The sequence below is a fragment of the Pelophylax lessonae genome (assembly GCF_965119305.1).
Source record: "Pelophylax lessonae genome assembly, chromosome: 7".
Lineage (NCBI taxonomy): Eukaryota > Metazoa > Chordata > Amphibia > Anura > Ranidae > Pelophylax > Pelophylax lessonae.
This window is the reverse complement of record NC_138774.1, coordinates 222,081,765-222,105,236: the sequence shown is the minus strand read 5'-3', so window position 1 is coordinate 222,105,236 and position 23,472 is coordinate 222,081,765. Positions and strand designations below refer to the sequence as shown.

The 23,472-nt window shown below is 46.5% G+C and overlaps 1 protein-coding gene across 1 annotated transcript in view; it reads right to left on the bottom strand.

Moving 5' to 3' along the window:
- Positions 1-6,073: 6,073 nt before the first annotated feature.
- Positions 6,074-23,472, bottom strand: part of SETX (senataxin) — a 177,310-nt gene continuing 159,911 nt past the window's right edge. The window contains exon 25 of the mRNA XM_082263751.1: positions 6,074-7,472. Within this exon, the coding sequence (XP_082119877.1) occupies positions 6,849-7,472 (624 nt within the window). The 3' untranslated portion in view covers positions 6,074-6,848. The remainder of the gene's footprint in view (positions 7,473-23,472) is intronic.

The window sequence follows — 23,472 nt, the reverse complement described above, 5'->3', positions numbered from 1 at the left end:
CGCTTTACAAGCCAGCGATTGTAAAGCAAGATGGAAGATCGGTCCCTGAGACCGCAGATCCTCCTTGAGAGGAAGTCTCCAAGGATCGTCCGCGACCAGTCTGCCCAAGTCGGCGTGCCCGGCTTGACGAGGCTAGTCCGGAATTACCAGGATAACTGGCATTCCCTCCACCTCTATCCTGCGGAGAAGCTTCAGCAGCAACTTGAGAGGAGGAAAGACATACAGTAGCTGATACTGCCCCTACGGGGCGATCCGTACGTCTGCTGTGTCCGCTAGAGGATCGCGGGTGCGGGCTACAAACCTCCGCACCTTCCTGTTGAGCCGAGATGCCAACAGATCCACCTCCGGGGTGCCCCAATGAAGGCACAGCTGGTGAAATCCTTGGTGCTCGACCTAAGCCACAGCCGTGGCATTGTCTGACTGGATCCGAACCGGGCTGCCCTAGAGCTGCTCGGTCCAGAAAATCAGACAAAGTCTGATCGCTCTCAGTTCCCACACATTTATCAGAAACTTGGACTCTATCGGAAGTAGTAACTTCCCTGGCTGAGCATTGGAGACCGAAGCCACCAGACCAGAGACTCCCTGGTCCGCTCGCTCACCCCGGATCCGATTCCTGGAGGGAACTGGGAATGATCTTTGCAAAAAGTGAAGAAAACGTCCTGCTCAAGGAACGGAAACTACCGCTCCCTGTAGCATACGAATGTTGGAAGGGAAGAATCGCACCGGTAGAAGTGATCGACACTCGATCTTGTATCCCGACCGTATGACCTCCTGAACCCCTTTGTACGGGGATTCAGGAAAGCCCTGGATCTGGAAACCGGTGAAGACGTCCCCCCACCCCAGAAATGGGTGGGGGCGCACCTTCAGGCTGTGTTGGTTTTATCTTCAGGTTTGGCTGAGTCGGATTTTTGTTTACCCGACCAGCGCCCTCTGAAACCCCCTGAGGGGGCTTTGGAGCCCTTCTCGCTCGCCCCAGCGGAGCGAACAAACCTTTTATGAGCGGAAAAGGAAGGTCCTCGCCTGTTGCGAGGTCCCTTGCCCTTAGCAGTCTGTGGCAAAAAAGTGCTCTTGCCCCCAGTGACATCCTTTATAATCTCATCTAAGGTGGCCCCAAACAGGCGATCCCCCTGAAAAGGGAGATTAGTCAAAGCTTTCTTGGAACCTAGATCCGCCGACCAGCACTTTAACCACAACACACGTCTGAGGACCACTGCTGACATCAATGCATGCCCTAACAAGGGAGTGGCATCCAGGGCGGCGTCACAGACAAACTGTAGTCCTTGTATAATTTGTTCCATCAAATCAGATGCTGCCAGGGGAATACTTCTCCCCTTTAAGTCATGGCGTAACAATTTGGCCCATTCTGTCAATGTTTGTGAAACTAAACCAATGGCAACCACTGGCCTAAAGGTTGACCCTATCAGGGAAAAAATGGTGCGGGATTCCGCTTCCACTTTTCGATCCACCGGATCCTTAAAGGACGGAGCGTCCTCCAACAGGATAACAGAGGCTTTATTTAGTCTGGAAATTGGTGGGTCCACCACTGGTGGTACCGTCCATTTTTTAATGAGGGATTCCTCAAACGTATAACGCCTAGCAATGCGTTTAGAAACAGCAAGGGCTCGTTTCGGATGATCCCATTCCTCTTAATTTTATTGCCAAAACATTTGGGTAAAGGAAAAACCTTCGCCATCTTGAAACGCTTACTAGTACCAAAAGGAATTTCCATCTCGGTTACCTCTGCCGGTGTAACCTCAAGTCTTCCCGGACAGACACAACTAGTGCGTCCACCAGCGCTTCTTCTTGTGCTATGGCGGAGGCAGATACGTCCTCCTCACTGTCTGAGGAGACATTATCTGAGACAACAGCCCCAGCAGAGGGACCTGCAGCTGCAGTGACCAGCTCAGAATCTGTATCTGAAGTATCAGATGAAATAGGGGTAGGCGGGGGTCGCTCCCAGCGCAACAGCGCCCCTCAGTGTTACCTGCTTTGGACCCCACAGAGAGAGAGAGAGAGACCCCAAGGCTCACCACCTGATGCACAGAAGTTTCTATTAACCTGCCTCAGCGCTGTCTTCTTACAGACAGGAAGTCTTTTGGCACTTTTCCCGGGTAAAGGAGGCGGCTCCGCTCAACATCCAGCCCGTCGCCCAGTTTCAGCGTACTTGCTTGAAGATCTCACAGGAACACTGGAGAAAAAAAGCTGCCTAATAAAAAAGTTTTCTAAAAAATCTTGCCAGGACCAAGATCCCAGCAAGGAACTTAGGTCCTTACTCCTAACTAGACAGAAAAAACTGACTTCCTGTAGCAGAGAGAGGATATACCCTCTGGGACTGCCCCTAAGGTGTGGCCAGAACGTTTTCCTTCCGTCTAGTGTCCTACTCCTGTAGAGGGCAGTATAACCCAATGTGTTATTAATCAAGAGGACTGCGTCTGTCAATGAGCGACAGAGAAATTAGGTTTATCAGCATTAAAAGGAAGGACGTGGCGCCTTGCCCTTAGAGGATTGGGGGAAATTAGTGCTCTTACCCCTCGTGATACCTTTGATCAACTCGTCCAGAGAGGATCCAAACAGCCTCTCCCCTAAGAAGAGAAGATCAGTCAAGGCCTTTTTAGAAGCCTGGTCCGCCGACCAGCTTTTCAGCCACACCATGCGCCTAATGGCAATCCCTACTGCCGATGCCCTGGCCACCAACGGGGCTGAATCCAGGGACTTATCACACATATGAACACCAGGGCTTGAGCCAACTGGTCCAGTAGTTCTAAACACCACAGGGGGGACCCGATCAGCTTCCAAGTTACTTTTAAGTAACTTCACCTATTCCATAGCAGTCTGCGCTACCAAAACCTTTGCAAAGGTAGTCTTTATAATGTGACCTTCTACCACGTGCAAATGGTAGGACAACAATTCTACCCGTCTATCCACAGGGTCCACAAAAGTTGGAGACTCTTCCACCGGTACCAGAGTCACTTTTATTCAACCTGGACAGCGGGGGAACCACTTTTCGTGGTACAGTCCACCTAGTGGACACTGCCTCCGCAAAGGGGTAACAGCGTGCAAAATGCTTAGGCACCACTAACATGTGCTTAATGCGCTGTCATTGTTTATCCACAATAGGAACACCTTGCCCGATTTATGGGATTTGTGGGAGCCAAAAGACACCTTCATGCCCAGCGCTGTGGGTTCATCAGCCAATTTTAAAGTTTCCCGCACTTCCACCAAAAGCGCGTTCCAGCACAGCAGCTGAGGAGGACAGGTCCTCTTCACCATCAGAATGCAACAACACTGACCCCTCAGGGTGATCTGCATCTGCGACTGCCTTTCTATCTCAGAATCCGAAGACCTTGCAGATAGAGGTGAGGGCGGAGAGTGTTTGCGGCTGGCAGCACTAACAATGACAAAATCTACCTTCGACATCACATTTTGCAAAAAAGCTGCAATCTCTGGCTGAGACTGAGAACCAGAAGGTCCCGCAATCGCTCCTAGGGGGTCTGCAGGTAAAAAATTATCCTGGGACTCCAGGTTACACTTTTTAAAATAACTGGGCAATGTCTCTTTAAGACCACCAAAAATGCGGTCCCACCGCTAAGTGCGGGCTCAGAATCCCTGGTTATTATAAGATAATAGCAGAGTGAATGAAGAAAAACCCACAGGGAACCCCAGGCAAAACCTTACCAGACCACAGAGGAGACTTCCAGCACGATATGTGCAAAATTGAAACTGACACTGACTGTACAGGACGAGGAAGAAAAAACTGAGCCTCTATATTTTATATATATATATATATATATATATATATATATATAATAGCAGGGCGTGTGGGGTTATGCCTGCAGGGACAGCCCACATAGGTGTGGTTAAGCTTTTTTCCTGCCTAGTGCCTATTCCTGATAGGAGGAGCATAACCCTACAGTCTCTGACTAGATGGAGCTGCGTCTGTCGATGAATGATAGAGAAATATAGGTTGTGTGTGTCCAATCCAAAATACCCACATCTACAGCAAATATTTTTGATTTAATTTTATCTGTATGCCTGTGATTTGCATGTTGGGATTGCCAAACACAAAGTTACATACAAAAATAACATGCAAATAAACAATAATAATTTACAATCTGACATCATAGAAACGGAACAGAGTTGGTCATTTATTATACTTATGGCAAATGGTAACTGTAATGTGGACTTTTTACTATGATCAACATAAAAGACAAAACTCCACAGCTACAACAAGCTTTTTTTTTTTTTTAAAAAAAGGCAAAATTAAGTAGATGTTTTTTAAAACCAACAAGAGAGTGGGCTATAGCCCTTGAAAACAGGATTATCGAACATGTCTGAACATCTAAGATGTGGGATATAAAAAGCTAGAAGAGAAGTACCTTTGGGGCATATACAGTATACATATACAGTATGTATAAGAGTTCTACAACTAGAAAGTCATTTTAGTGTGTCTAGATAGAATTTAGGCATTACAGATATGTACATTTTTGGTGACTACAACAATGTTGGAAGAGCTTAGACATTCATGTAATTACTCTATAAATACAGAAACCAACATATCCTGCTGGAAAATCAGTGTTAGTAACTTGGTACATAAATTTTCCAGGAAATTTTCCAGGATGGTATACATGAGGGAAATTGAAGAGTGCCTATTTAATTCAAAAAATCTTGAATTCGGTATTTGTGTACACTCTTGTAATAGGGAAAAAAAGTACAGTCTTAAAAATATTGTTGCTAGAGATCAAGGTTTTAATTGGGTTAATCAAGTTATTCTTTACAAAAACCTTCATAGATTCATACCTTCATAGATCCCCCCCCCCGCCGCCAATGAACATGCAATACATGAAAATAGCTAAAACACACGAGCGCTATTGTTTTCTCTTTCTCGTTTGGCTAATTCAGGGAAAAGACAAATAGAACCTGGTCAGCAACTGTACTTCCTGCAGTAATGGATTCCTGCCCATAAGGCAGCCCATACATTATGTCAGTTTTTATTTTGGTCAACCAATAGGTTGAATAAAAAAGAAAATAATAAAATAAAATTAGACTCCTACATCCACATATTCAATGTGGATGGAGGAATCCTCCTGCTGAGCTATTGTATTCTGACAGCGAGGAGAATTCCCCACTATCAGAATACATTAATCATTAGCTACAGCCAGCAGCACTGATTAAATAGAGAAAATCCAACAGGGTGAATGTACAGAAGTTGATTTGTGGATCAACTTCTGTACAACCACAGTGCCCATACATAGATTGGAATTCAGCTTGTTCATCAGGGCAGCTTCAGACCAAAAGTGGAGGAAAAAAAAAAAAAAGACGACGAGAGCTGGATAAAAATAGGAGGGCATATCTAAATTTCAAAAGATAAACACAAGTTAAGTGTATGAGTGAAAACGTAATTGTTTGATGAGTTTTAGACAACCGTGTGCAGTTACATTAGGATTGGTCAGTTTAACTGGAAATAGAGTATCTAGGCACTTCTCCATTTTGAAGTCAACCCTGTCATGGCAGAGTACATGATAGAGAAAAAAATGAATAATAAAATATCACAGAAGTGGAGGTCACCTTCATTAAAAGCCACATATAAATGATCACTGGATTCCAGGATTTAGGAAGCAGAAGTTACAAAGACTATATTTTAAATTGAAAGTTGATGTGCGCACAATTCCCTCCCAATCCTCTCAAAAATGGGTCTGAGGAGCAGCAACCTTAAACAATATGAAAATGCCTAATGCTGGGTCAATTTCACCCTTTGCACGTCAAGTGAAGATATAAAATTTCAGCTGGCTATATTCTCTGAATTTACCAACCATTGTTATAATTATATTATTTATCTTATAAATAATATAATTATTTATAAGAATAATATATCTTATAGTTTTTATAATACTTATATTTATCTTTTAAGTTTTTATTATTTATCTTTTAAGTTAACCCTTGGCCAGTTTAAGGACATTCAAGCGTTTACATAAATTACGTTTAAAACAAGCCTTCACTGACCAAACCGCAGGCACTGTGGAGCAATTAATCATCAAAATTAAAGATTCAGTCCAAAGTACTTTGCTCTCCTCCACCTCCGTGCACCTACTATTTATAATAAAGTTTAGAGAACAGCCAAGTCACCCCTTGGAGGGGAGGGCAGAATCAGCTACACTACTCAAAGTAAAAATGACTCCACAGTGCCTGCAACTACAAAAGTCAGGGGAGGGGGGTTATTTTAAACATCCTATACTTAAAGAATATTTAAATATCTGAAAGTCCATTAACTATGGCTTAGGTTTCAAGTGGGGCAGCCAAAATGTGTTCCCAATACCTTCCATGCATTATTTTACCCATGGCTAAATAGGGTTTCAGGAAAGTCTCAATACACAGAAGACTTCTTGTTTCCACAATGAAAGACATAAGCTGCAAATTGTTGGCAGAAACACTGTAGCCTTGATGCAAAGCACTGACAATAGAATTGGTGCAGGGAATTAAATGCAAGTGACAATAAAAACTGTCTAGCTACTACAAACATGTTTATTAAGTTTGTGATAGCGACCAATTTTACTGTGTATGGCTTAAGGTAACGTAAAACCCTAATTTAAGAATAAAAAAGGCTGTCTTTACATCTTAGCACAGCTATGTTACACAATTACATATATTTTATTGTACAAAAATCCCTTTCCCCTTTCTGTTATAAGATAGGAATTTATTTCTCCAGGTGAGAGTTTGCATAGAGAGCATTTGTTAATCTTTCTTTGTACAGCTGCAGTGTTGGGCATTCCCAATATACACAAATTACTTATTCAAGTCCAGAAGAGGGCCACTGTAAAATACTATTCAGTCCTTGGTAATTCCTAACACCGCTAAGACACTTTCCTATTGTTGTATTCCTGGTCTTCATGACCTCGATAGTCTTGATCTCGGCCTTCATTTCGTAGTTGTCTGGACCGTGGATCTCTGTGTAAAGGCTGCGAAGGTCTTTGGACTCCTGTGACAGAGGATTGAGGAAAGTTCGGATAGAAGCGACCTTGGGAAATGTTTGTATCATAATGCTGCTGCAGACTGGATGGTGGTGTGCTGTTATTCCTTGTTTGTTCACACCGGCGTGCCAGTCTGGGATCCCGCAGGCTTCCACTTGATGCTAAAGGAATAGCAGGAGGTCCCATATTGCTGGGCATATTTCTTTCTGACACTGGGGGTACTGACAGAGACCTGGAATTGTTGTGCAGCCTTACATCTACAGCTGGGTGAGCTATATGTCTCTTGACAGGTAGTACTGGTAGAATATTGATGCCTCTGCATGGTGCTTCCACTGGAGGTGTGTGGACTTCTACTGGTTTAGTGGGAGGAAAAGAAGTAGTCCTCTGTACTACAGGCTTCAATTTCAGTATTCTATTCACATCTCTCTGGTAATGTTCCTGCTTTGTTTTTACAAGAGCACCTCTACGCTGGGCGTCCTGGATTAAATGGTTCCAATCCTTGTTCTCCTGTAAGGAAAAAACATGAAAATTTATGAGCAAATGTAAAGTAATTTAAATTATAAACCCCTCATCTTGACAGTGAGCAGATGACACTTTGCGCCATTGGTTGCTTTCAATCCAGAGTATAACCGAAAGCCCGGGTCTCCACCAACAATCAGGAGCCAACTAGAGTGAATCCAGGTCATGTAATAACTGTCAAATATGACATAGTGACTGCAAGCAGACTGGAGGTTACCTTGACAATCTAAGCCTTCAGTCTGTAAATTAATGCTGCCATCCTCAGGCTGCAGGGAGAGCAACTGTGCCAACTACTTAATAGTGTAAATGTCACATACAGTTACATTAGAAAATAAAAATGTTCATTTTTTTAAATAAAACACAGAACGAAAGCCCTACATGCTCTTTAAAAATAAAAAAAGTTATTTAGGTATATGCTGTAAATGCTTATAAAGTATCAGCTGGAGTTTGGCTTGAATTTGTTAATGTATTTAAATTTGCTAAGACTCCCCTCCCCCTATACTGACATTGCTGCTGTCAAAATCTGCCCCTGTGCTCCTTCAACCAGAGTGTGGGCACTCTAATACAGGAGGTGTGTTACTGGGCAGATAACCAGGAAAACACACACCCTGCAGATTTTGTAAGTTTGCCTGCATACAAAGAAATTAAGGTTGTACAATTTTTATCATAGGTGTATTTTAAATGACAGAATATCAACCAAAAATCCAGAAAAAACACATGATACAAATGTTATAAATTGAGCTGCAGTTCAGCGAGTAAAAATGGGATACTTACTGTAAAATCCATTTCTCTGATGTTCATTGACGGACACAGGTCCTGATTCTTCTTAACCATTGGGTTATACTGCGCCCTACAGGAATAGGACACTAGGCAGGAAATAGCTTGACTATGCCTATGGGCAGTCCCAGGGGGTATGCACACCCACTCTCAGCTATATGCACTAAGTTTTGTTACAAGCAGTGTCTGAAGAAATACAACTCCACAGAGGGGTGGGTGCTGTGTCTGTCTATGAACATCAGAGAAAGGGATTTTACGGTAAGTCAGAAATCCCATTTTTGCTTTCGTTCATTGACGGACACAGCTGCTGATTCTTCTTAACCACTAGGATGTCCCAAAGCCACGTCAAACATGAGGGGTGGGGGAAAAAGCAGAACAAAAATTCCCAAGTCTAATCATAGCCAACCAGGTAACATGGAGCTCAACCATAAACAACTGGCACTCACCTGAAAAAACAATACACCCTCAAAGAGGACCAGGTCCTCTAAACAGCAGCCAGCAAAACCTTGTGGCCAAAAGAAGTATCCGCAGATGCCAACACATCCTCTTTATACAAAGTTTATAAAAGTCTGCACTGACGACCAGGTGGCCGCCTTGCAAACCTGTGTCACTGATGCTTGATGACGGAAGCCCATGAGACACTAAGCGCCCTAGTAGAGAGAGCCTTGAAGGGAAAGGAGGAACCTGAACCCTGATGCAATAGGCCTGAACTACCGTCTGTCTGATCCATCTGGAGATGGTCGCAGAAGAAGCGGACAACCCTTTGTGAGGTCTGTCCGTGAGCACAAATAGAGAGAGTGACTTCTTAAAAGACTCCGTAGCTGCCAGGTACACCCTGACCACATCCAAGGCATACAAGGCAATTTCCTTTGGATGTTTGGCCTGGGACACAGGGAAGGCAAAACAATGTCTTCATTCAAATGACAGTCAGAGACCACCTTAGGAAGGAATGACGGACAGGGGAGAAGCACCCCCTTATCCTTGTGAATCACCAATAAGGTGGACAGGATAACGCCGCCAGTTCCGACACCCTGCACACAGAGGTAATAGCCACCAAAAAAGGCCACCTTCTGGGGCAGGGCAAGCAGGGAAACCTCCCCGAATATTTTCAAAGGGAAGCTTCTGCAGAGTGGAAAGCACCACCTTAAGATCCCAGGGCAGCAACGGAGAACGCACTGAAGGAACCAAATTTTGGGACACCCTGAAGAAAGGTACACAGATAGCTGCCATAACCCCTGTATTTTTTTCAACGGCAGGCGATCGACTTTCAGGTAAGGGTGGGCGGCGGAAGAGGTGCCCCCTGCCGCGTCCCGGTCCTTTTTCCCGCTAACCGGACCCGCCGTCAGCGGGGAAAATGATCCGGTCCCGGATCCTCTTAGACAGGAAGTCGAGTGAGGGCATGATGGCCCTCACTCGACTCTATGGTCTTGGAGGACCGGAGCGACGTTAAATGTCGTTGCCTACCAACCGGTTTAAAGAGCCGATTTATTTTAACCATTTTTTTTCTTTCTTAGTGTAGTTATAAGGTCTGAGGTCTTTTTGACCCCAGATCTCACAATAAAGAGGTCCTGTCATGCCTATTTATATTAAAAGGATGTTTACATTCCTTGTAATAGGAATAAAAATGGTCCCATTTTTTTTTTTAAAAACGTGTTAAAAATAAAAAATAATAAAACAAATAGGAAAAAAAAATGAAAGCGCCCTGTCCCTGTTAGCTCGCGCGCAGAAGGGAATGCTTACGGAAGCCCCGCCCACATATGTAAACCGTTTTCAACCACACATGTGAGGTATCGCCACGATCGTTAGAGCGAGAGCAATAATTTGACTCTCCTCTGTAACTCTAAGTTGGTAACCTGTAGAAATTTTATAAGTGTCGCCTATGGGATTCTTAAGCACCAATGTTTGTTGCCATTCCGCAAGCGTGAGCAATTTTGAAGCATGACATGTTGGTTTATCTTTCACATTATGGAAAAAAAAATTGGGCTAACTTTACTGTTTTCTTATATTTTATATTCCAAAAAGTGAATTTTTTCCAAAAAAACTGAATTTTTGTAAAATCTTACCTGTAAAATTCCTTTCTCTGAGTCCTCCGACAGTCGCCGCCTCTTCATATTCGTCACAATGGGGTATTAGACTTTGCTCCGAAGGAGTAGCTAGGCAACAGAATATGTTAATATAAAGGTTTTTAACATAACCCACCCCCAGGAGGTGGTCCCCTCAGTCTATACCCTCCTACTTCCTGTATCCATACTTCAGTTTCAGTGGAATAGCAGTAGAGTATACAACCAAACCCCAAAGAGGGGCGGGGGCGGCGACTGTCGGAGGACTCAGAGAAAGGAATTTTACAGGTAAGATTTTACAAAAATTCCGTTTTCTCTTACGTCCTCCGACAGTCGCCGCCTCTTCATATTCGTCACAATGGGGACGTCCCAAAGCAGTGCAAACATGAGGGGTGGGAAACGCAGCCGCGCCTAAGGCAACGCCGTCTCCACATCAAAGAAAGAAACCTTACCAAAGGAAGGAAACCAGCTGGGCAACATGAGAAAAAAACTTGCTTAACAGAAGCAAAAAAACCCAGGAAAACAAATAACCTAGGGATAACAACAGATATCCCAAACAGCCAAAGAGCCCATACGAAAAGCTCTAAGGGACTGTCGCACTAAGAACCTTGCGGCCAAAGGAAGCATCTGCCGATGCCTGAACATCCACTCTGTAGAATTTAGTGAAGGTGTGAACAGTCGACCAAGTCGCCGCCTTACACACCTGGGCCACAGAAGCCCCATGACGACAGGCCCAAGACGTACTCAGAGATCTGGTAGAGTGCGCCTTCACAGGCACAGGGGGAACTTTCCCCTTCAAAGCATAGGCCTGTTCAACAGTCTGTCTGATCCATTTGGCGATGGTAGAGGCCGACGCCGCCATGCCCTTCCGAGGTCCCTCAGGAAGGACAAACCAGGAATCCGACTTGCGGAAAGATTCAGTCGATTTCAGGTAAACCCTAATCGCCCGAACAACATCCAAGGAATGCAGTTCCACCTCCTTCGGATGTTTGGGCTTCGCGCATAGCGAAGGCAGGACAATGTCCTCATTGAGGTGAAAATCCGAAACCCTCTTCGGAAGAAAAGAATGGTTAGGTCGCAAGACCACCTTATCCAGATGAATGACCAGATACGGAGACTTGCAGGACAAAGCTGCCAGCTCCGAAACCCTGCGAGCCGAAGTGATCGCCACCAAAAAAGCAACCTTTTTGGACAACATGGGCAACAAGATCTTCCTGATCTGTTCAAAAGGAGCATGTTGAAGAACGGACAGAACAAGGTTCAAGTCCCAAGGGGGTAAAGGGTCCCTCCTAGGAGGGACCAGATGTCGCACCCCTTGAATAAAAGTACTAACCAAGGAGTTAGATGCCACAGGACGTTGAAAAAGAACGGCCAGCGCAGACACCTGACCCTTGACCGTAGCCAGCGCCAATCGCTGGTCGACACCCGTCTGAAGGAAGGATAACACCCTAGACACCGAGCACGTGCGAGGTGAAAACCCCCTTGACTCACACCAGGCAAAGTAGGCCTTCCAAGTACGGTAATAGACCTTCCCCGAGGAAGACTTCCTCGCGTTAATCAAAGTGTGAATGACCTCCGGGGATAGACCCCTATCCTTCAAGACCTCGGTTTCAACAGCCAGGCCGTCAAAGCCAGCGACTGTAAAGCAGGGTGGAAGATCGGCCCTTGAGACAGGAGATCTTCTCGAAGAGGCAGACGCCAAGGAGCGTCGACCGCCAGATTCACGAGGTCCGCGTACCAGGACCGGCGAGGCCAGTCCGGCGCCACCAGAATCACAGCATGCGGTTCCGAGTTCAACCTGCGAAGGAACCTGGGCAACAGTTGAATCGGCGGAAACGCATACAGCAGCCGATACTGATGCCACGGGGCTACTAACGCGTCTGCCCGAGGATCGCGCGTTCTTGCCATGAACCTTCTTACCTTGTTGTTCAGACGAGACGCGAACAGGTCTACCTCCGGAAGACCCCACTTCGCGCACAACATCTGGAAGACGTCCGGGTGGAAAGACCATTCCCCCTGATCCAGGGTCTGGCGGCTCAGATAATCCGCCTGCCAGTTCTCCACCCCCGGAATGTGCACCGCCGAAATCGCCGGGACATGAGTCTCGGCCCAAGAAAGAATGTCGGCCACTTCCCGAGCCGCTCGGGCACTCCTGGTGCCCCCTTGGTGATTGACGTAAGCCACCGCCGTGGCATTGTCCGTCTGCACCCGAACCGGACAGCCGCGCAGCCTGTCCGTCCAACGTTGAAGGCAGAGACTTATCGCACGTAATTCCAGAATGTTGATCGGAAGGGAGGATTCCTCCTCCGACCAAGTACCCTGGGCGGACAGAACGCCCAGAACACCACCCCAGCCCGACAGGCTGGCATCCGTGGTGACCACCGTCCATGAAAGAGGACGAAAGGACTTTCCCCCCGACACCGCCGGGGACTGGAGCCACCACAGAAGATCCCTTCTGGTGCGATGGCTCAAGGAAATCTGGACATCCAGAGACTGCGGCCGCCCGTCCCACCTGGACAGGATCTCCGCTTGGAGACCCCGCGTGTGAAACTGGGCAAAGGGAATGGCCTCGAAAGTCGAGACCATCAGTCCCAGACACCGCATGCACTTTCGTAGGGACGAACACGGAACGTCCCGAAGGGACTGGACTTCTCCCTGAAGAGTCTTGAGTTTGTCGTCCGGCAGGAAGACCTTAGCCTGGACAGAGTCCAGGATCATTCCCAAATAGGGAAGACGAACAGACGGACACAGCGTCGATTTTGGATAATTTATCGTCCAACCAAACTCCTGTAGAGTCTGCACCGTGACGGACAGATCCGTCTCCAGACCCTGGCTGGTCGCAGACCGAACCAGAATATCGTCCAGATACCCCAGGACAGAGATGCCCTGGGCTCTCAACAAAGCCAGTAGTGGCGCAAGCACCTTGGTGAAAACCCGCGGAGCTGAAGCGAGGCCAAACGGCAGCGCCACGAATTGGTAGTGATCCTCCGCAATGGCGAATCGAAGGTACCTCTGGTGACCCTCGAAAATGGGGATGTGTAGGTACGCATCCTTCAAGTCGATGGAGGCCATGAATTCCCCCGGAACCAGGGCAGCCACCACCGATCGCAGGGATTCCATGCGAAACTTGCGTACCCGTACAAAGCGGTTCAGAGCTTTCAAGTCCAGAATTGGACGCACTTTGCCCTCCTTCCTGGGCACGGTGAACAGATTGGAATAGAACCCCTGAAATCTGTCCCGATGAGGCACCAGAACCACGACTCCCTGAGCTCTCAGGTCCCGCACCGCTAGGTGCAAATCCCGCAAACGCTCCGGAGACAGTTGAAGATTTGAGGGAAAAAATCTACTCTCCGGCCGAGAGAGAAACTCAATCTTGTAACCAGACCGAACGATTTCCTGAACCCACCTGTCCCGAACACGGGACAGCCATGGTAGAGGAAAACCGAGCAAGCGTCCCCCCACCCCAGAAATGGGTGAGGGCGCCCCTTCAGGCCGCACTGTTGTGGGCAGCAGATCCGGACTGGCCGGACTTCTGCTTACCTGTCCACGGCTTCTTTTGGGAGCCCTGACCTTTGAACGGCTTGCCCTTATAGTGTGGCCGAAAGGCACGAAAGGACCCCTGAGAGGGCCGAAAGGAAGCATGCTTCTTACCAGGGGCCGCCTTAGCCTTGTGGGATTGGGGTAAGAGCGTGCCCTTACCCCCGGTGATCCCCTTAATCAGGGTATCCAAGGATTCGCCAAAAAGGCGAGAACCGTCGATTGGCTAAGGTCTTGCGCGAAGATTGGTCCACCGACCAACACTTTAACCAAACCAAGCGGCGAGATAACACCGCCACACCGTGTACACGTGCGGCCAACGGGACCATATCCAAGTCTGCATCGCACAAATACATGACACCCTGATGGATTTGATCCACCATGTCCAAAGTCGCCTGTGGGGCAGAATCAGCCACCAAAACGCGCCTAAGCACCTGCGTCCAGCTCGCGACCGCCTGGGCCGCCATAAGTGAAGCAAACAGAGCTTTCAGCATAGAACCCATAATAGAATAGGTATGACGGGCAAGAGACTCCAGTCTCTTGTCCGTGGCATCCCAGAACACCGGGGTATCCTCAGCAGGAATCGCAGTGGACTTATTCAAAACCGCGATCGCGTGATCCACCGGAGGTGGTACACACCAACGCTCGTCAGTAGCGGGCGTGAAAGGATAACGCAATTTGAACCTACTGGGTACAGCAAAAGGCTTGCGGATATTACGCCATTGTTCCTTAACAGCGCTCTGAAAATCATCCGTGCAGGGAAAAACCTGCGATATTTTGCGTCTTCTCTTTGTCCCATAAGCTGCCAAGGCAGCAGGCGGACACGGTTCATCCTGCAAGCGCAGCGTTTGCTTAATAGAAGCAACCATTTCATCCAAGATTGCAAGCTCTTCAGACGAGCCAGGTGGAGAATCATCCACCCCTTCAACCTCAGCCTCCACCTCGGACCCCACAAGATCCAGGGAGGAACGGGACCCTGATAAGGAGACCCCGGCCATACCAGCCCCTGCACCATCACCCTCTGAACCAGAGGAAATTGAATCTCTGGACCTTTTTGTGGATTGAGCAGCCACCAGCATTTGCACCTGTGCTGCCAGATTAGCCACAATCGCAGCCAAATCTCCCCCTGGGGGGGAAACAGCAGTCCCCTGACTATCCATCAATGTGGTAGGAAATTTGCCCTCCTGAGAATCCATTGCCCAAAAATTATTGCTGGCCAAGAAAGGGTTAACTGCCCCCTTAACAAGTGCGGCGAGCGCAGCCCACCGCACACACACGCAGCACAATTGAGACCCCCACAGGGAAGACACAGAACACAGGCAATGGATATAGGAAGATCAGAAAGGGTAAAAACCTGAGGAGACCCTCGCTGTAGCTGCCGCCTCGATCGGTGCACATCAGGAAAGAGGAAGTGATGCAATCAGGGCGCTCTGTTAAAGCCTATGGAAGGCTACAAGAAAATGGCCGTCCGCAGTTAAAACATGCGGCTGGGCGAGTTCAGGCAAAATGGCGTCGTTTGGCGCCGAAACCGCCGCTCCCCCACTACAGTGATGCATGTAACACCACCCATGTAGAAAAACATGGCAGATCGCCGCAGCGATCACTGTAAAGTGCCCCAACATAGCCAAAAGCATGTCCCACAGCACACAGCCATTCACACATACACAGGCTGACACAGACAGTGCAGCACAGCCCCCCTCCTTGCAGCCCACAGCATGCAGCCAGAGAGATAGGGACAAACAAATCCACAGTGTGAACACAGGCAGGGTAACACAGTCCCAGACTGACAGCCCTCCCAAACAGACAGGTCCCCACATAAATACACTTACCTCCACGGATGGCGTGGGGAACCCGCACAGGCGAACAAACCGCTGCACACAAGGCAAGGAGAGTCGCATCCAGGACGCAGCATAATGGTGGGTTAAGAAACCGCACAGCGTCCAGTGAGGTAGCCACCTCACCAAGCATCCCTGCACCGAGCAGGGATGGGTCGTTCACTGCGCCAGGAGCGATACCTGACTGAACGCTCGATGGAAGGCTGGGAAGCCACCGACCCACAACCTGCGACCAGGGGGATCAGCCCGAGACCCAGCCCGCACGAATCCTCTTCATCAAAAGAACTAACTAACGCTGAAAAAATAACAGCTAAGTAAAGCAAGAGAAAAAAACTCAAAGAAAATCAAAGAGAAAATAAAGGCTGAGACAAAATGCCCCAGCATAGAGACAACCAGCTACTCCTGACAAGCTAGACATTGAAACTGAAGTATGGATACAGGAAGTAGGAGGGTATAGACTGAGGGGACCACCCCCTGGGGGTGGGTTATGTTAAAAACCTTTATATTAACATATTTTGTTGCCTAGCTACTCCTTCGGAGCAAAGTCTAATACCCCATTGTGACGAATATGAAGAGGCGGCGACTGTCGGAGGACGTAAGAGAAAATTGCGTTTGGAAGACCGCTGCTCAAATACGGTGTAATAAAAAAAATATTGCAAAGATCTCCAATTTTATTCTCTAGGGTCTCTGCTAAAAAAAAAAAAAAAAAAATTATATATATATATATATATATATATATATATATAAAATGTTTGGGGGTTCCAAGTAGTTTTCTAGCAACAAAAAAAAAAAAAAAAGAAAATGATTTTAGCTTGTAAACACCAAGTGTCAAAAATAGGCTTGGTCCTAAAGTGGTTAAAGGAAAGTTAAGATCCGAGCCACTGAGAGGAGCGAGAATGAACCCCAAGAGACTAACACCACGCAATGTATGTCTTCCACGTATGATGTTAGATTGTCCTAGAAGTAGATTTCCTAGTTTTCAACAGTGCAGGAATCACTGACTCGGACAAACCTCCATACTTGAGCACCTGGCGTTCAACAGCCAAGCCATCAAAACCAGCGAATGTAAAGCAGGACGGAAGATGATCAGTCCTTGGGACAGCAGATCCTCCCTGAGAGGAAGTCCCCAAGGAGCATCAGTGACCAGCCGTACCTGATCGGTGTACCAAGACCGGCGAGGTCAGTCAGGACAGAATCCCTTCTGCTTTGATCCTGCACAAGAGTCGTGGCGGAAATTTGAAAGGGCTGGACAAACCGATTACCCCACTTTAGAATGTCGGCTACTTACCGAGCCGCCAGGACACTACTTGTACCCCCCGTGGTGATTGACCATGGCCGTAGCATTGTCTAAATTAATTCATACAGGACACCCCTGAAGACAAATTGTCCAATGAGCCAGACAAAGGCTGATCGCTCAGATTTCCAGAACATTAATTGGCAGTCTGCCAGAGTTCAGATCCCCTGAGCACATCTGTGCTGAGGACGCCTCCCCTCCCGCACAGGCTGGCATCCGTAGTGACAACTGTCCAGTACAGGGATTTTCCCTATCGAAGTGGCAGAGAATGAAGCCACCTCTAGAGACCGTGGATCCTTGTCACCAGAATCTCTTTAGCAGAGATCTTGTGTGGAACTGTGCAAACCTCAGGCCTAGCACCAGCATGCAAGCCCGGAGGAATGACCTTCTGCTGAACAGAAGCTGAATTGGCCCTCTGAAATGTCTGGAGTTTTTCCAGAGGAAGAAACGCTTGCTGAGGCCGAATCCAGAGTCAGATACAGATAGTCCAGTTTTGGTGGACAGAACCAATGCAGACTCCTGAAGGTTCAGAATCCAACAGAACTCCCTCAGAGTTTGCAGCGCAATCTCCAGTTGTCTATCAGAGCAATTGGAGACTCCACTCGCAGAAGATGATCGTCCAGGTACCCCCGTACCACGATCCCCCACTGACTCAATGCCAGCACCGGGGCAAACCCTTTGTGAAGATCCGAGGAGCGGGGGCTAGACCAAAGGTCGACGCCACAAAGAGATGCTTCTCGCCCATGGCAAAACAGTGATCATTCTTGATGTCGATAGAAGAAAAACAAATCCCCCTGACGTAGAGATGCCACTACCATGTGAATGGACTCCACGCGGAACTTCTGTACTCACACAAGCAGTTTAGCGCCTTGAGGTCCAGAATTGAACATACCTTGCCTTCCTTCCTGGGAACTGTAAAGAGGTTTATGTAAAAACCCCTGAAAGTGTTTCAAATCAGAAACATAACAATCACCCCTTGAAGGAACAAGTCTTGCACTACCCCAAAGAGGCCGTAAGTGATCTGGGGACAAGTGCAGGTTGGAAGGGAAGAACCTTTCTGGGAAATCAGACTGAACTGGATCTCGTAAGCTGACCAATAACTTAGTGGACCCACGTGTCGTATACCAGGGAGGTCCATGGTAATGCAATACGCCGTCATGGATTGAAATCCTGCAATGCCTGCAAGGTGCCCCTCCTCTCAAGAAGGCACATGTACAGGCGCATTTAAAAAGTTTGCCAATGAACATCTAAATGATTCAGAGAAGGATTGGGATAAAGTGCTGTGATCAAATGAGACCAAAATTTTGCTCTTTGGCAAACACTTTACTCACCGTGTTTGGAGGAAGAAAAATGCTGACTATGACCCTTAGAACACCATCCCTACAGTCAAGCACAGGGGTGGAAACATTATGCTTTCGGGCGGTTTCTCAGGTAAAGGTTGAAGTGGCAAGATTGCTGCTTAGAACAAAATGGCTTTCTTAAAGCGGTTGTAAACCCAAAGTTCAAAAAAAAAAAAAAAAAAAACAACCTGCAAGACAAAGGCATAATGAGCTAGTATGCATCGCATACTAGCTCATTATGTATTACTTACCTTAGAACGAAGCCCCGACACGGACCCCCGGACATCGCTGCGGGCGCTGCCATGATCCCTCGCCGTCTCTTCCGGGTTCGGCGGCTCCGGCGCGGTGATTGGCTGGAAGAGACGGCTCCGGCGCGATGATTGGCCGGAGCCGCGATGACATCACTCCCCCGCATGATTTTCCGGCAAGCTCCCGGCAAATAGATTGAAGGTCCCCCCGGACCTTCAGAGCGCATGCGCCGCTCGCGCGAGCGGCTGCATGCACTGTAAATATCTCCTAAACCATGCCGGTTTAGGAGATATTATTTGTACCTACAGGTAAGCCTTATTATAGGCTTACCTGTAGGTAAAAGTGTAAAAAAGCGGGATACTACCGCTTTAATGAGAAAATTAACCTGAGCTGATTTCTTTATCTTACACTGGCATATGGCATGGCCATAAATAATTTGGATGACTACTGGAACATTTGATTTACAATTGGGGAACCTGTTGCAAAAAGTTCCTGGAAAAAACACTCAGATGGCCGTTTGAAGAACTATATCCAAAAAAACCACAAGCAATAAACATCCCCCGATGGTGACCCCTTGATGAACTACAATCACAAGACTATTAACTCTAAGCTTGCTGTAGATTTTACTAACCTCCGATAGGTCAAACTATATCTTGACACAACCTACCTCATATACGTCATCTTGTTTATTTAGTCTGAAGCACAGAAAAATAAAGCAGATCAACTGATTCAAACTCCTTGATTATGTCTGGTCTTCAAGTGGCTATATATTACTTTATAAATTTGGTATCACTGACTAACGGGTGTCGGGTACCTGTACCTGAAGTAAAATATTCAACAAAAAGATACAGGCCGATTTTGCTGCATTGAGGGGCCAATTGATGGGGCCATGTATTGTAAAATCTTGGATGAGAACTTTCTTCCCTCAGCCAGAACACTGAAGATGGGCCTTCCAGCATGACACTGACCCAAAACATACCACTAAGGAAACAAAGGAGTAGCTCAAGAAGAAGCACATTAAGGTCATGCCGTGGCCTAGCCAGTCTCCAGACCTAAATCCTACAGAGAATTTATGCAGGGAGCTGAAACTTTGAGGTGCCAAGCAACATCCAAAAAACCTTATGGATTTCGAAAAGATCTGTAAAGAAGAGTGGACCAAAATTTCTCCTGAGTTGTGTGCAAACCTGGTACATGTCCCAATTTCATCTTTCACAAGCCTACTTGTCCTTTATGTGGCTTTTTACTGTTGATTTATAGAATTTCTTTCATTTTTTTTTTTTTTTTTGCGTCTGTTGTAATGCACTTGTCAATATTTGTCTTCGCTGTTTTGGTTTGCAGTACTGCATTTCCTAACATTCCTTGTAACCATTTTATGCCAAATCAGAAGTTCCCACCAGACTTTTGCTGTTAGGCATTCAGACGAATGTCTGACTTTTTAGCTGTTCAGTGAAAGCCGGTCATGTATAATAGCGATGTTATTTTTGCTATTACACATGACGGCTTCCCGCTGTCGCTAGTTAAGGACACCACTGGCCGCTGCAGGAATCACTGAGTCATTAACAACCAGTGACGTCACCTGGCTTTTCAGGGGGCTCTATTCTTCGGATTCGGGTCCATGTCTCCCCGAAACACACAGACTATGAGAATCTCAGACCTGGATAGAGATTTGGAGCCTTTGTGCCAAAACCAGCAATGACTGCTTTAGACTGATACTCAGAGCAGATGTTAATATAATCAGCTCAAACCAAGCTGATACTGGGGTCTCTTGCTATAATCTGGTGTCTTTCCCTCATTGTATAATTCCCCATTGTGTGCCTCCTAGGTGTTAATTCCCATTGTCAAGCGAGTCACCTATTGTTTCTGTCTGTTCATCTCTTGTATATGTGATTTATATTGTGTCCACTGTACCTTGTTAAACTATTGTGGGATGTTAAGTTTATTTTGATTAGCTTACTGTTTAATTAGATTGAGGTATGTTGGCTGTTCCTAAGCTATGTTAATTATCTTACTGTTTGCATAATGTGCTCAAGCTCTTTTTGTGTGGTATATAAATTCTGTGTGAGTTTACAATAAAGAAAGTTCCAGTTTGCACCTAAGCTAGCGTAGTCTAGCTCTTGGGTGCAATTCTCAGCTATATATCACCTGGTTCCCTCTGGAGGAAGCTGTATCTTGACAGAGGCACCCAAGCTGGGTGCTGGACAGTGTGTCACACACACCCACACAGTGGATTCAGCATTGTCCTGCTGGGATCCTCTTCTCAGCAGCAGACACCGGGGACCACCGCCATGTTTCTCTGAGAGATCATCAGAAGGCTGCAGCAGCTCTTCCGGGTTCAGGTGACACACTGCAATGCCAGCCCCCATTCACTCGGTTAGTGAATGGGGGTGATATGCAGAAGTGGGGGTGGGGGAGGGATGGAGAGGAAGCAAGTCAATGGAAAGGGTGAAGATCAGCTTTAAAAAAAAAAAAAAAAAGAAAAAAAGAAAAGTCCCTTTAAGTCTGGTATGGATTTTTGAGATTTTAAGGGGGGGGGGGGGGCCTCACAGATTCTGCTTAAAGTGGAATTTAATGCCAACTGTATGTTGTTGAAAATACTGCCTCCCCCTCAACCTATACTGCATAGCCATTAAAAAAAAAATTTAAAAAAAAATGCATCCGTGAAAATACTTTTTTTTTTTTTTTAAATCCAGCTCGGTCATATAATTGAGAAATTGTAATGGAGCGGCTCTCCTGTGTGCCAAGGAGCATTTAACAACCAGTATTGAATTCCTGGAACCATGACACCCCCCCCCCCCCCCCCAGAATATTTTTAAAGTGTAAATAAATGCTACCTATGTGTAGTTAAAAATAGTGACCCCCAACCTATAGTGCATACCCTTTATAAAAGCGATCAGGGGGTTATACTTTTTTTTTCTAAATGGAGAAGCAACGGCTCTTTGTCATGGACATGGAGCACTCCAAAACAAGTGCTGAATTAATAGTCATGTCCACATTCTGTCAGGCGCGGTTTTTACTTTTTAAATGTAAAACCAGACATTACTTGCTATTTGTACCGTTCATGTTTACATATTGTTTATACTGTTTGAATATTGATTGTCTAAATTTATTATTGGAGTTTGTCATATTCAGGTTGTCACACAAAATAAAAAAATAGAAACACTGCGCAATAGGAAAATTAACATATACTGTATAGTAAAAATGCAGCCAACACAAAATAGAAGGAACATTATATAACGTCAGACAATTCAACAAAGTGCAGCACCTAATTACATATTAAAAATTAATCAAAAACAATCTTAAAGTGAATAAACAAAAAATGAGATTTTTGACTTTTGTAAAATACATATCTCTGATGTTCATTAACGGACACAGCTCCTAAACATCTTAACCATTGGGTTATACTGCCCCCTACAGGAGTAGGACACTAGGCAGAAAAAAGGTCTGGCTACGCCTATGAGCAGTCCCAGGGGGGTATACTCCCTCTATCTGCTATAGGTACTCAGTTTTGTTACAAGAAGTGTCAGAAGTAATCCAACTCCACAGAGGGGTGGGTGCTGTGTTGTTCAATGAAGATCAGAGAAATGAATTTTACGGTAAGACAAAAATCCCATTTTCGTTTATCGTTCATTGACGGACACAGCTCCTGATCTTCTTAACCATTGGGACGTCCCAAAGCAGTGTTAAACATGAGGGGTGGGAACAGCAGAAAAAAATTCCCCAAGGCTAAATCATAGCCAACCAGGTAACATGGAGCTCAACCAAGAACAACTGGAGCTCATCTGAAAAAAAAAAAAAAAAAAAAAAAAACAAACAAACATACACCCTCAAAGATGACCAGGTCCTCTAAACAGCAGCCTGCAAAACCTTGCAACCAAAGGAAGCATCCGCAGATGCCAACACATCCACTTTATAAAATTTTGTAAAGGTGTGCACAGAGGACCAGGTAGCCGCCATGCAAACCTGCATCACTGACGTCTGATGATGGAAGGCCCAGGAGGCACTAAGCGCCCTAGTAGAGTGCGCCCTAACAGGGAAAGGAGGAACCTGACCCTTAATTGAAAAACGCAGTCTGTCTGATCCATCTAGAAATGGTCGCAGCAGAAGTGGACAACCCAACCCCTTTTGAGGTCCATCCGTGAGCACAAATAGTGAGTCTGACTTCCTAAAAGACTCTGAAGCTGCCAGGTAGACCCTAATTGCCCGAATCACATCCAAGGAATGCAGGCAATTTCCTTAGGAAAGTGGGACACTGGGAAGGCAACACAAGGTCTTCATTAAAATGAAAATCAGAGACAACCTTTGGAAGGAATGATGGACAGGGGCGAAGAGTTCCTTATCTCTGCGAACCACTAAGTAAGGTGAACGACAAGACAGCGCTGAAGTGAGTGCCACCAAAAAGGCCACCTTCTGGGATAACACAATGTACAACTTCCATGTACGATGGCAGATCTTCCCAGAGGTTGATTTTCTAGCTTTTAATAGCATAGGAATCACTGAATCAGACAAACCTCTATTTCAGCACCTGGCTTTCAACAGCCAAGCCGTTAAAGCCAGCGACTGTAAAGCAGGATGGAAGACTGGCCCTTGGGACAGCAGATTTTCCCGGAGAGAAAGAGTCCAAGGAACATCAGCGACCAGCCGAACCAGATCGGCTTACCAAGACCAGCGAGGCCAGCGTGGAGCCACTAAGATGACCGGAATCCCTTCTGCCTCGATCCTGCACAGAAGTCTTGGCAGAAGCTTGAGAGGGGGAATGGCATAAATCAGACGATACTGACCCCGCTAGACCACCAGCGCGCGTCTGTGGCATCCGCCAGAGGGTCCCGAGACCGTGCCACAAACCTCTGCACCTTCCTGTTGAGACGAGAGGCCAACAGGTCCACCTTGGGAGTACCC